This window comes from Lipotes vexillifer, unplaced genomic scaffold (genome assembly GCF_000442215.2).
Source record: "Lipotes vexillifer unplaced genomic scaffold, Lipotes_vexillifer_v1.1 scaffold712, whole genome shotgun sequence".
Taxonomy (NCBI): domain Eukaryota; kingdom Metazoa; phylum Chordata; class Mammalia; order Artiodactyla; family Lipotidae; genus Lipotes; species Lipotes vexillifer.
In genome coordinates this window covers 473,227-487,998 of record NW_006775660.1, presented here as the reverse complement: position 1 = coordinate 487,998, position 14,772 = coordinate 473,227, and the positions used below count along the sequence as shown (strand labels likewise).

Genomic DNA, 14,772 nt, shown 5'->3' with positions numbered 1-14,772 from the left:
AGGATGGAAAAGGAAAGATTAAAGGTCTTTGTAGCATTAGCTGTAAGGGAGAGGATTTGGATAAAGTGGCAGGATAAATTTGCTAGTGGTTTATCTCAGATACAAATGACCTTATTATATGCTTTATATAGAAAAATAAAAATGAGTAACTTTATTGAGTGTTCTAGGCAATATAAAAAAATCACTGGGAGAAAGCTAAAGGTGGAAAAAGGCAGAATTTAAAATATAAAGATAGGCAATAGAACAGAAAGAAAAAAAAAATCTAGTAATTGACTCAGATCAATGTATATATAACATATGACAAGACTATATATTTAATAGAGGAAGGACATTAACTGGTGATTCATAAAAGGAAAAAGAAATCTACCTCACACTCTATACAAAAAATTTAATTCTGTAGCTTTAGATAAAAACATAACAGAAATATAAATAAAAAATAAAGCTTCTAGAAAACTAAAGAATATCTTTATGATCGTGGGGTGGGCAAAGATTTCTAAAAGAGGACACCAAAAAGGAGTAATTATAAAAGATTGATAAATTGGATTTAATTAAATTCAATTAAAACAAAAACAAACAAACACCATTAGTAGAGTGAAAAGGCAAAGCACAGGCAAACCCACTTGGAATATATAAATAATTCCAACAAATCAATAAGAAAAAGACAAACAACTAAATAGAAAAACAGGTGCAAAGTTGCCAGATGATAGGATATCTGCATACTCAGCTTTAGTAGATACTGCCAAACAGTATCTGCTTGAGACTTGAACAGATCCTTCACAAAAATGAATATCCACATAGTCATAAGCACATGAGAATGTGCTCAACCTCATTAGTCTGGAGGGAAATATGTTAACAGTCAGAACCACCACTTTGGAAAACTGTTTGGCAATATCTACAAAGCTGAATATATATGTGCATACTCTATAATCCAAAAATTGCACTCCTGGATATATACCCAACAGATTCATATATATGTGTACCAAAACACATTTTAAAATGTTTGTAGCAACAAAATTTGTAATTTTCCCGAGCCAAAAACAATCCAAATGTCTATTAGTAGCAGAATGAACAAACTGTGGTATATTCATACAATGCAAAACTCTAGCAATGAAAAATGAACAAGCAACTGCTACACATATAATAATGAACAAATCTTAGAAGCCCAAGGGGAAGCTTCTCAGTGGCTGGTCCTGTTCTACTGCTTGACCTAGGGGTGGTCACACTCAGAGGAGTGTATACCTTGTGGTTGTTAATATGCTTTTTTGCACTCTTCTGAATACATGTATACTTCAATGAAGGAGTTCCAAAGCAACTCCTTCCCAAGAAAAAAATCTTTACAAATGATTTTAGTGCCATATTATACAAATCATAAAGTGTATGGAGACTAAATTTTTTTGTTATACTTTATTTCAGTTTAAATTTTATTAAGAAAATGATATGCTATAGAGGTGTTTGTGTCTTATGACTGTCAAGGGTCCACTATATTCACATTTTTTTTAACAAATATATGAGAAAAATGTGAAATTCTAAGACCACTGAGCTTTATAAATTTTCCAACATGAAAACATAGTATTATTTTCTCTTCCACAACAATCCTCTTTCTATTCATATACGATTACTTTATCTCATTTTAGTCTCAGAATTTCTTCCCTCTTTTATGTGCAGAGGGAAAATACAGATGTCTATCAGCTTTGATCCATGATGTCAAAATTCAAACTTGGTACTTACGGAAAGGGCCTCTGCTCCAGTGCAGGATGGGAAGAAACCAGATCCCTTTTCCCAACTGCACCTTTGTTTGGTGTTTTCCTGGCATCCCAGTAGGCAACAATGAGAAGGCTAAGAAGGATGCCTAGGGCTGACTCCAGGATAAGTATTTAGAACTGCAAAGCCATGTTTCTGCAGAAGGTGCTCCCTATTCTATAATTAAGAAATTAAACCCCATTCACACTCATGACTTAAAGATAAGACTGAGCTGGGAGGAAGGTGGATATTAAGTCTAATTTCCCACAAAAGAGGAATGAAAAACCAAAACAAGTAGGCACTGTAAAATTGTTTTTGTCTTTTTAATGGCAGGTCAAATATCCTGAAACATACATATATTTTGATAGTCTTCTAATCCCAGTTGAGTTCAAATATTAAAGTAACACACACGAGCTAAGAGAATTCAATATTGTTCCAAGGCACTTACTGAATCTCCATAACTAAATGAAAACAAGGACAATTAGGATGGACAATTAGATAGTTTATAATATAAAAATAACTTTTTGCTTACAATTTACAAAATGTATTATTATTACAATCTTTGATCTCTGATAACCTGTAATGCTGGCTGCATGAATCCAGCAATTTTAAAATTCAGAAACTATTTTCTAAAACTTCAGGGCAAATAATTTACAAATAAGGTACACAAAGATTTAGACCATGCAGAAATTTCTTACATCTTCTGTTAATAATATTTTATGACTGTAACTTTATCAAATTATATACCTACTTGCCCTGTACATATACAAAATAATGCATACATGATAAAACATTAGCAAAAGAGTAGTCCTTAAACTCAATTTATCATAAAAGTATTACTATATTAACATGTCTACAAGCAGCGTGTAACAGGGTTAAGAGACATTAAGGCAATAATACTTGAAGTTACAAAATAAACCGTATGTAATACTTTTTCCTAAGTGTAATGTAAGGCAGGTAGATGGTCCCAGCAAAAAACACTAAGGTAACAATCTACACTGCTGTTAGTCCCACATTTTTAAGATGGAATACTATAAATCTGGCTTTCAGTGGCACTTGAATTTTCCAGTATAATTTAAAGTGTCTTTTAGTTCCCTGAATCATGTCCATTCTGAAGGTGGATCTCTTGGTCCTTTGGGTTTTCCACAGCGATTACCAAAACCTATAATCAAAATACCACAATAATTCTCTAGTGTTCAGAAATATTTTTACACTATTAAACTCATGTCTGTAGACATTCTTATTTTCTGGAACAAATAAATTTCCATATGGAAATTTAGAACTTAAACTAAACAAATCTCTACAAACACAAACCAACTCTTAATTTGTTCTGGGTAGTTGAAAATAATTGCTTCTTTTATAAAAATAAAATCAATCCTATCAAAATGTAAGAAAAACAGCTAAGATATTTTAGTCTTTCCAACTCAAAAGAAAGATTTGTTTACATACTGCAGTTTTTTATATTTTAGTTTTTAACCTCAGTATGAAACAATAAATTAGTTCATTTGTTTCATAATTAATTCCAAGCAACTTCGACGGTACATGTTTTATTCTTGGCAAGTGCCATTTAAGGACCTGAATAAATCACAGCACAAAGATAAAACTTTGCCTTAAGGAAATTCTGGAATGATGGCAAATAACTTTTTTTCATCCTTGCCAGCATTAACTACACAATTACAGTTTTAAAATTATCTAATAAACAAATTACCAATCTCTGTGGCTTCTGTTGGACTTTCTGATACTTTCTTGTTACTGAAAGTAGGTGGACATTCTGTACAAGTCTCTGTATGAATACCTCGTGCTGGATGGTCTAAAATGCAAATCAAAGCCATTGTTAGTCATAATCATGTGTAGCATCATAGGTAGAAGAATCCTCTAATTGTTTTAATGTGGGCAGTTAGTTAAAAGAGCAAGTTTTTTCTTGAGCATCATAATTTTAGAGGCCCAGATAAATATAAATGCAAGGGTAATGAACACAGGAAATTACATTAGGTGTTCTTGCAGGCACCTAGAAATCTGCAGCGAGTACTTCTGCTGTGACGATTCTCCTTATGCTCCTACTTTAACTGCAAGTGAAATGCCTTTATATGGAAATCAATGGCAAACAAGTTCATAGTTTATTAATGGACTTAATATTTGTGCTTGAAAGTAGTAATTCTTTTAAGATTTAGCATTGCTTAAATTTTAGTTTACTTACTTAACTGCCAATGCATAAGATTAGTAACAAAAGAAATCAACTACTATGATTCAGGCATTCTTTCACCACCTTCATCACGTCCCCTAACACCCCCTGTAAGGAACTTTTCTGGAAACTTAGAATACAAGTCAAATAACAGACAATCTTTGTCCTCATGTGCTTATAGTCTAGACAGGGGTCGGCAAACGTTTTCTATAAAGGGCTAGAGAATATTTTAGGCTTTGCAAGCCACATACGGTCTCTGTCGCACATTCTTCATTGATTTTTGTTTCTTTGTTTTTATTTTTAAACAACTCTTTAAAATGTAAAAATAATTCGTTCAGCTCAAGGGCAGAATAAGAAAACAAGCCACGGGCAGGATCAGGCCTGTGGGATACAGTTTGCTAACCCCTGGTCTAGTAGGAGAGACAGACAAGTACATTACTTATTATAGTAGTGTGATAAGGTTTATAATAAACGGAGACAGAAAAGAGAGGCATGTAGACTAAACTTGTGGCAGAGAGGTAGGTATTCAGGGTTGGCTTCTATAAGGAAATGATGATTTAGGCTAAAAGCCTCAATTTTCTCAATGAAGTAAAGGGTCTACTACTGAGTAATAGTTAGTGGGATTCACGAAGAAAATAAAGATTTGGAAAATTCAGGGGAAATAAAAAGGGTATAAAGTAGAGCATGTAAGATAACCAAGCAACACTGAGGGCTCAACTGTGGATCAGTCCTAGAACTGTATGCTCAATCTGTAAAACAGCCAAGTTCCTCAGCAGTATTTAGTAATCCTGAGGGATAAAGTAAAATGGTATGGGAATTAGGGGCAAGAAAGTTAAGGATAACTGTGAGTGTGAGTAGAGTGATGGAATCTAGATTGAATAGAGAAGGAAGAGAAACCAGAAAGGAGTTAACAGATATTAAGAAAATAAAAGACCCAGGGATCTAGCCATAGCAGCAATAGTAATATAACATAGATAATAATAACAGCATTGCTACCATTTCAGTGCCTATCATGTGTCAGGCACTGTCTAATACTCTCCATATATGATTTAATTTAATTAAATCTTCACAACAACCCTCTTACTACCATTATCTGCATTTCACAGAGAAGAAAACTGAAGCCTAGAAAGATGAGGTAACTTGCCCAAACCCAAATAGTAAAATGGCAAAAATGGGACTCCAGTCCAGGTGGGCTTGACGCTAAAGCTTCTGCTCTTTTCCTTATAATATGTTGCTGCAGAAAAGTAAATACAGAGTAATAAAGAGTTTATGAGATGGAATGGAGCCCCATTAGGCAAAGATCCAAGAAGAGAGCAGCTGAAGCAGAATGGAGGGTAAGGGCAGAGGTGGTAGATAAACTGAGGGAACTATATAAGCTAGGATGTTTAATGAGCTGCTTACATAGTTACTGATTTATAAGAATTAACAATAACTTGACCTATTTTACTATGATCATAAAAGTAATGTAGTAGAAAAATTTTCTAACTTGGCATTATAACACTGGGTTGAGCTAACATAATCTTACTAGCCTTCACAAATGTAGAAGTCCTAAAAGAAAGATTTCCAAAACAATTGATTTTTAGGCCCCCAATTCAATCATCTAGGTTAATTTGGGGCATTTATTCAAATCATTGTCAGATCTAGATTCTAAGTGTTTTTATAAACAACAGAAATAAAATACAGGAAAGTATTTTTAAAATAATTTCCTTCCTATCAGCCTGTTAACTACTGATAATAAACTACTGATAATAAATGCTGTTATCCTCTTGATCAATAATAATATCTGGTATAATAACGAATTTAAAAGAATTATACTACAATAATTCAGGTTCTAGAAGAGTTGTCCTACATATTTTCACATACTGAAATAAATTTCACAAATAAAAGTACACACCATGAGACAAGCTATTTTATGGGAATTAATCTATATAATCTATAGCAAAAAGGAACACAATCCAACTTACCACATGTTTCAATTCCAGAGGTTATCAAGCCCTATAAGGAAGACATTCAACAGCTATTACAGTACATCCCTTTCATGTACAAATTATAGAAAATTTGGTCTGTTATGAGTATATATCCCAATAAATCAAGATCTATCAAGATTCTAGTGTCAAAGGAAAAGAAAACAATGGTGTTTTCAATTAGGGTTAAAAATGTTTAATGTTGTGGTGTTTTATACTGGGAGTAAAAGGACAGGGGAATTCCTTTTCCTTCTGGATGAAAACTGAAAATGCAGAAGTTACTACACAAGAGAACATACACACAACTGCATTTTGCCAGCCCTCTACTGTATTCATCAAATTATGATATCGCTGATTGTAAGACAAAGCGTCATTATTAGGTTACCAATACTTTATCTACCAATTAAAGTATATCACAATGCTTTTTTAATCAATTTTAAGATATACCCCAATTTCAGATATTCAGATATGAGAGAAATACGAAAAATATTCATGTTGATGAAAAATAGCATTTCCAGTGGCTAAAATATTTAGCTACCAAAACATTTCCTGAATGTGAAAGGAAGTCTCATGTGACCAGAAAAACCAAAGGGAGAGACAATATACCTGGTTTTATAATGGAAAGAACAAAATCTAGCAAAGTACTGGGACCCTGAAAATAGTAACTCCTGTTCTATTCATACCTCCAAAATGATTTGAAACAAGGCATAATTTACAAATTTCAAAAGCAGCTTAGGAAAATAATACTCTGAAGTGATGGTCATATGTAGATCATAACACTCTAAAAAAATTTTAGATCTCACATTTTATACACTTCTCATCTGAAATCATAGCTTAAGAAATAATTATCAAAAATTATATTTAATAGTCTTAAGTTATTATAACAAACAACTGTAAGATAAATTAATAAAACAAAAGAACAAAAATATTGAGCTATAGCTGTTCCAATCCCAAAAGGACTCACTTCAGGTTTTCTTTGTTCACACTGTTCCTGATTTGGAAGTTCACTCCACTTAGATCTTACAGGTGTATCTGAGAAAAATGAAATCTTACAATTAAAATTATCTTTAATTATGAAAATTTCTTGCTTTAAGGTAATATACAAAAACAGATACTATAGATTTTTAGAAACTATCACTTCCACCAAAAAATTTCTAGTTTCTATTAATTGAAGAATATCCCTTTAAGCTTTGCTTTCTTCCTTAAAATTTAAAGAATTGAGTTATCAGAGTTTATTACAAGTGCATTGTAATCTACAGGTGTGACAGACATAGACTTATTTATTTAATATTAGTGGAGTATACGGCTTCACTGTTTTTAACATTCTTAAAATCAGTTAAAATGAATAAAATATTTGTAAAATGCAGCTCAGATAAGACTAGTAGTGTGCACCTCCACTGAACCCAAGACACCGTAAATATATTAAAGCTCTTTCTATACTCTTTTTCAGGATGGGAAGGAGAAGGAATGTATTATCAATACTCTGAAATATCACTTTCTCCCTCACTGATACTCTTGTGGCCCTAAGGGGCCTCAGTTAACATCAACTGAGTGATGCCTGCCTACAACAGAATTTAAATGTTTACTTACCTAAACTGGTACCAAGTGAAGCAGTTAATGTCTTTTCATAAGTAAGTGCCATTTTAAATGAATGAAAAGACAATAAACTGTATACAGTTATAGTTGCATTTAACTGGATTATAGTGTTTAATATAAATGCAGCCATTTTATTAGCAGTCTTAGCAAATAAAAAATACCATTTTAAGTATTTTTCATATAAGGAATTAAAAACATGTCAGTATAAATTCAAACCTGTTTTTGAATTTATTGTGTAGCTCAACAGCAACAGACTGAAATCAGCCATGTTTTTCAGAGCTTATTATTAACGCATGAAATATGTAAAATCAGAAGATATACTCACTATGTTCACTGGCCAATACAAAAGACTCAGGAGTTCTTTCAGGTAGGGGAGGAGGCGAATCTTCACTAACATCAACATCTATATCAAATACATAAAATTTAGACAAATTATAAACTTGTTATAAAATGTTAACTCATTTAAAAGTGAACTTGTTATCTAAACAAAATAAGACAGCTTTCTTGACATTCTTAAAAATCACTGCCACAAGTATCTAGGAGAACCAGTTTTTAAAAATGCAAAAATAAACAAGATATCCTTATCACTTGACTTGTTATCAAAAACAATTATAAAGCTTATTGAGCAAAGACTGAACTCCATCACTGTTGCACAGAGAAAATGACTCTCCCATGACTTTCCTGACACTGTGTAGGCATTGATCACACTGTCCTCTGAGTCTGAAGGCATCTTCAGCAGAGAAGCCAGCAGGCGAGTGCTTTCTCTACTGGGTTTGCCGATAATGCTTTGAGTCCACAAAGGAAAGCTTCAGTCATTTGACTTAAGTCAGTGTTTCCCAAACTGTAATCAATTGCTTAACTCCTTTTACGAGTTTTGCCGTACTGTGGACCATGTGTCCTATTTTTTTAAATCCCACTCATTTTAAACTTAACTATGTACTTCAGTCATGTTTTAAATAGTAATGACTAAAATAGCAGATTAAAAGTGTTAGTTACTTCTCTAATATACAAAAATATAACCATTAAAATGTTTGGATGTTCATTTATTTATTGCCTAAAATCTTGTGAACAGTGGCATATGACCATGCTTTGAGAATACTGACTGAAGCCATATAAAAGCTTTTCACCAGTAAAAACAAAATTAGCTCTTGGAAAAGATAATGCATTAAGTAAGCCTTGTCAGTTAGCCTTATAATGGCATTAGGTGAAATGAGAGTATTAGATCCTTTGAGGTTTCACTGGAGGTAGAAAAAGAAAATATGAGGATACAATTCTGTGTGTGGACTCGCAGGTTAGAAAAGATGGGGCAAAGAAAGGAAGATGTGAGGATCCTATATTGGGCCTTGACAACTGTTTTCTTAAAAATGTGAACAACTGTGCCATGATACTTTGCTATTTTACCACATTTGATAGGCTATGCATTAAAAAGAGAGTGAAAATCAAGAAAAGCCTTTTCAATTTTCAACATGCATGAGCCAGGTATGACTGCTCTGGTTCCTCCTACAATTATTTAGCTGAAGACACAAGAAAATACAGCCCCTGGATCCTGCTGAGAGAAGAGTTCCAGTCCAGTACTTTGTGTGTGTGTGTGTGTGTGTGTGTGTGTGTGTGCGCGCGCGCGCACACGCGCACACACACACACATATATAAAAGTACTGGAACTATTAAGAGTACTGGAACTCTCTTGCATATAAAGTTAAGCTACTAAAGAACTATCTACCCTGTCTGGTAGTAACAGTCTAAGCAATCATATTTCCCCTTGCTCTTTTGTTACTAAGAGCTCACAATGAAGAGATGGCTGTTGAAAGGAAGGGATGCATAATCTTGACATTGTGGTGCCATTTCACAATTACGTGAACAAATCAGGAAGGACAGTATGGCTTGTTTACATCAAGTATCTTTTGGAAACTCTATACCTCTTCTGTTATAACAGTCCTCGCTCTTAAAAGACTTTATTTTCTAACTGTGGCCTTGGCTTCTCAACTGCATGTTTCTCCCTGGATCTCTGGATTGCCTTTTCTGTGTTATAAATTTGTGTTTTAGAGGTTATCCAACCAGAGCCTGCACATTTTTCATAGGCTTTTGTAAATCATACACTTTATGGGAGCCTAGTATAGCCATGTTTGAGAAATCTTTCAGGAGGCCTGAGTCAATATTAAAATCAGAATGATAGTCAGGAATTTTTTTTAGGCAGTAACTTATGCAAAAGGTTGTTTTAGGTATCAAAACAAAATTATTCCATAGCAAATTTTAAAACAAACAAGCAAACAATAATCTAATCCTTGAGCCAAAGGTTCATCTACAAGGTAAATAATTACTAACATTAAAAATAGGACTGCTTGTAGTTATGCTGCAACACAGAAAAATTTTCTGTTAATACCAAACTCATTTAGCATAGTTAAGGTAGGGTGAAAAGAAACCAGAAATCACATTTATAGCTATCTTTGCTTTGAAATACAAATAAAATGGAGAGAAAGGAAGTGAGCTGGTATACAGAAGAGTGCTTTCAACTATTCTGTACAGTATGTTGTATTCTAAAGGAACTCTTTCTGTTATCACCAAAACACTGGTCATATGGCAGTAACTTTTAATGAGCATGTTATATCATGCATCCTTCCCCTCACCAAATTCTATTTCTAGTAATGGTTTAAAAAAATTTATTTCCTAGGTACAAAACACATGCCTGATATGCTAAAAAAAAAAAACCAAAACAGTTTCTTATCTACATGTTTTCTTGTGTAGTTACAACCTAGCAGTTATTTTTCAAACTCTGAAGTTGAGGGAAAAAAATATACTAACAATTTTAAATTATGCCGAACTGGTAAAGTAGTATTTATTGTGGCAACCATTATCTTCTGAAGATCCTTCAAATAAACCACAGAAGAATCAAGAACATAGAAAATCCTGTAAATTAAAAAAACTAGCTTAGACTCTCATTTACTCTACCAGATACATCCCCAAGGTAAAAAAAAGAAAAAAAAGTATGTGTGAGTTGAGGAAAATAAAGGCACCACAGTATGGGTGGTACTTACTGGGTGAGAATTAGAAAAAGTTCTGTCAAGTTCACAGTACTTATTTGACTGCACATTATAAATACCAGTCTACGTGTGTCGCTATCAAAGTTCACCAACAAGTAAAAGACCACTGATAATCAACCTATCAATAAACAGCTTTTGTTTATATATTTGCTGTCAACTTCATGGTCTGTTTAAGACGGCACCATGGTAATTTTTAGCAGATTAAAGAGGAGTTTCAAGACCCAATAATACATCTTGGGAACTGAGGGGATGCGTTATCTTGAAATGCTTAGACTGCTTAAAGAAGAGAGTCATTAATTAAATAGTAGTAGCACTGATGACTAGACATGTTAACATCCCACTTTCTACTGACTGAATTAAACTTCCTGTATTCTGCTAAGCAGCTGCAATATTGCTCCTTGGTTAATAAACTCATTGTTGAAAGGAGCCATTTTGCAAGCATTTGTGAGGAGGTTTAAAATTTTAAAAAGGTATTTTGTAGTTAAAAGATCGTAAAAAGATAACGAAATAGATATCTGTAATAAACATGGGTGAAATTAAATGGCCAATCAAGCCATTCTACAATATTTGTGTCACTGTCACTTTAAGTAATCCGTAAACTATTTCTAATTATTCAGTCATATAAAATTTTGACCCATATAAATACTAAGAGTTGTAAGACATAAGAAAAGAAAATTTGCAGTTACAACAATTTAAATATTTTGGAAACAAAAAGTCCAGTAATGCAATGTGCTCAAACTAAGGTAACAATAAATAAAGGCTTACTTTAAAAAAAAAAATAGTATCAAAAATAATGAAATTTTGCATAGGTTCTGGAGTAAAGTGTGGAATAAAACATAATGAATTAATATAGCTAAGCTGCTTAGAACAGTGACTGGCACATAGTAAAAATATTTAAGTGTTAGATACTATTATCATTACCTTTTTCAGCACCTGAATGTATTGTTCCTGCTACATCATGTCTAGCAATGGACATTGATAATACTTTCCTTGTAGAAATGCTTTCAGTACTAGCGGCAGCAGAAACAGTGGCACTTGCTGTTGAAATACTGGTTTTATTCTTGGTCACAGCACCATCAGAGTTCCTTTCATCAGAGTCCGAGTCATCAGAGTGAAGAGGATTAGTAAAACTGAGGGGTGCTCTGAATAGAGGGGAGCTGTTGTGATGATCTGTGAGATCATGGGTTGCAAGTTGTGTCGTGGGGCTTGGTGTAGAACTCCCAGTTTTCATTGTTTGACAGTGGGTATCTGAGGATTTGCCTTCAGAGGAATCAGGCATGGGTAGAGTATTCTCAGGTCCATGAAATGACCATGGTGCATGTCCTTTCTCATCAAGAGGTAAGCGGTCTGGCCTTGGAGGTGTGTCTGAATTCTTCTGTGATTCTTCTGGTAAGATAACTGGAGCTTTATTTGACTGTGTTGCATTGCAGTCCACACAGGAATTCTGGGAAATACCATCAATTTTTAGATCTCTTGAATTCAATTCCTGTGATTTAAAGACTTTATCAATTGTACATGGTGAAGCCGAAGCCGATTTAATTTTAATTGCATGTCCCCTATTCAAGAGTGTGTTCCCTTCAAAACTTTTTGGTCCTTCTTGAAGAGGGACCTTCTTAATCTCAAAACTTAAATTTCGCTCCAATTTTTTATCTATTTGTTCAACAGTTGATTCATTTTTCCCTGTAAGTTCTGTTGATTTATTATAGTTTCTGTTGAGGTCTGTTGAATGTTGTTCTGATGAAACCACGTGCAACACTGGCTTTGGATGGTATCTGTCATTGTCCTGCCACACAGTAGTGACTGTTGGAAAAGCTGAAGGGGGAGAAGGTGTCAAGATGGGTGGCACTGGGTGAGGTTCTGGAGGCTGCAGTATTTCTTCCTTAGCATCCCCTTCTACAAGGCAACTGGAAAATATTAAGAAAAGGGTATTAAAAGAATGTTCATCCTTTTAAAAAATAAGTTGATAGGTAACAGTTATGTAGCTAAGCCTCTTTAAATTAAAAGTCAGTAGAGTCTGTGGTTATGAATAAAAAATTAAAATTTGCCAAAGAAAAGTTAATGTTTAACAAGGTAGTAATGTATGTACATTGTTTAAAAAAGTCAAATAACACAAGAATTTTAATAAAAAACCAGCAGTCCCCTCCCACAGCCCTCCATTTGCCCTGAGACATCAAGTTTCAACTTTTTAAAAACAGCTACTTCGAAGATTTGCCTCCATATTTCAAAATACTTCAAAATGCATAAACGTTATTACTTGATCTTTCTATTTCACACATACTCTACTGTCTTCCTACTATGGAAATGTCTTCTCCATCTTCCTAATACTGCTAATTTTTGGTTAGTTCAATCTTATGACTACAGTTATTATTCATACCAATGACAGCATGATTTCCTATTTTTTCTTATATAACTCTTATTTTTTCCCTAATAATTGCCTTGGGTTTCCTATGTACCATCAGTAATTCAGCCCTTCTTCAAACTTTCCTGAAGATTTGTACACCTCCTCTCAATTGGTCAGGCATACCAGGTGACTATCAATATCACAGACATCCGTCTTAGAAACCTTGAGCCTCGCACTCCAGTGTGGACCCCTGGCCCCCGAGGCTGACACTCTCTCGAGTTAGACTCTCCTGTTTCCCAGGTCCCATCTTCATTTTTCTAGCTACACTTGCTCAATTTAGTGGGTTATACCCTCCAATTGCTTCTTAAGAACTATACATAGGAAACAAATTTCCTGAGGCCTACATAATTATTGTATTTTCAAGGTTACTGACTTTTGGAAAAGGTGTATTATTCTAGACTAGAAATAACTTTCCTTCAGAATTTTATAATTGTGATTCCCGTTCCTTTGAATGTGAGCTGTTTTTTCTCTTGAACTTTTAATTTTTTTTAATTCTTCATGTTCTACAATCTCATGGTGTAACTTTTTTTAATCCATTGTATTACAGTTTTTAGTCCATTATATTGAGAACTTTCTGTGTAAAAATTCATGCTACTACTAGAAACTCCTTTCCTAATTTCTTCTCTTCCAGTCTCCTTCCAGACTGTGATTAGTTTTAGTTATAATTATTATTATTACTATGATTATGTGACATACCTCCTGGTTTGATTCTCTAATTTCTTTATCTTCTCTCTATTTTCTCTATTTGTTCATTTTCTTGGGAGATCTCCTTGACTGTCTTCTAGCCTTCTTTAATTAAAATTAAATTTTAACTTTTAAAATTTATGCTATTGTATTTTTAATTTCCAAGAGCTTCTTATTTATTATGACCTGTTTCTTATTTCATGGTTGCAATATTTCCTAATTACTGAGAAAACAGACATTTGCCACCCCCCCATCTTTTCTCTATTCTGTGTCGTCTCCATTCCATCCACTTTTTCCTGCTTATTTGGATTATGTCTTTCATGTTAGAGGCTTTGTCGAGTGTCTGATAATTCCTGGTTCTGTTCATTTTGAGAGAATGGAATATTTTAAATGACTGGGAAATGTGTATGTAAATGTAAGGGGGCGGGCTTGTGGCTTAGTGGCCATCTTACTGCTTGGTGACTGAATACAGTCCTTGCAATGTCATTGGTGGGCCACAACCATCAATAACTATCGATTTCCTCTCTTGGGCTGGTTAGTTTTTCAAGAGAGGGATTCTGTCTCCCACCAGAAGTGGCTATCAGTATTCTGGGAGCCAAATAAGGGGTGGGAGCAATCTCACTATTCAGCATGCAGATTCCTGCTTTCAGCAAGGAACTAACAACCCCACCATCAGGTGGACCTGATATACTGAACCCAGAGACTTCCAGGTTCAACCACGCCAGAGTAAATCCCTCCCTACTCTGTTCCCAGGTGTGCGCGAAGCTGTCATCTGTCTGCTCAATTTGATGGAAGGAATCTGGGGTTCTAAACACTCTTTATAGAGACATTCAAGTACTCTTCTTGTTTTCAGTCCCATCCTACACACCAGGCTTAAGGGGGACCTCCAATTCCTGGGCCTTTCTGGGGGTTCTTTGAAGACAATCACCTTGATTCTTATTGGCTTCCCTCACCTACAGGAAAGCAAGTTTTAGCTTTCTCTGTTCTAAGTCCCTTTTCACATTGGTCAGTGTGTTTTACACTTCCCAAAATTCTGTCAAAATCTCATTTACTACCACCTTCTCTTCAGTTTTTTGGTTTTTAATCTTTATATATTTTTATGTTCCTCCACTATAATTTTAGGAAGTTTAGGGAGGGACCAGAGTTAAACGTGCTTAAACTGCCTTA

At 34.2% G+C, this 14,772-nt stretch overlaps 1 protein-coding gene across 4 annotated transcripts in view; it reads right to left on the bottom strand.

Annotated features, from left to right (window-relative positions):
- Positions 1-2,037: 2,037 nt before the first annotated feature.
- PTPN12 (protein tyrosine phosphatase non-receptor type 12) overlaps positions 2,038-14,772 on the bottom strand; it is a 93,378-nt gene continuing 80,643 nt past the window's right edge. For 3 of the 4 annotated variants that reach the window (XM_007450085.1, XM_007450086.1, XM_007450087.1), the window contains 6 exons: positions 11,442-12,424; positions 7,808-7,885; positions 6,851-6,918; positions 5,887-5,917; positions 3,449-3,550; positions 2,038-2,902 (listed from right to left, as the gene is read on the bottom strand). In XM_007450085.1, the coding sequence (XP_007450147.1) occupies positions 2,841-2,902; positions 3,449-3,550; positions 5,887-5,917; positions 6,851-6,918; positions 7,808-7,885; positions 11,442-12,424 (1,324 nt within the window). In that variant the 3' untranslated portion in view covers positions 2,038-2,840. The remainder of the gene's footprint in view (positions 2,903-3,448; positions 3,551-5,886; positions 5,918-6,850; positions 6,919-7,807; positions 7,886-11,441; positions 12,425-14,772) is intronic. The other variant, XM_007450088.1, reaches the window with a different exon arrangement.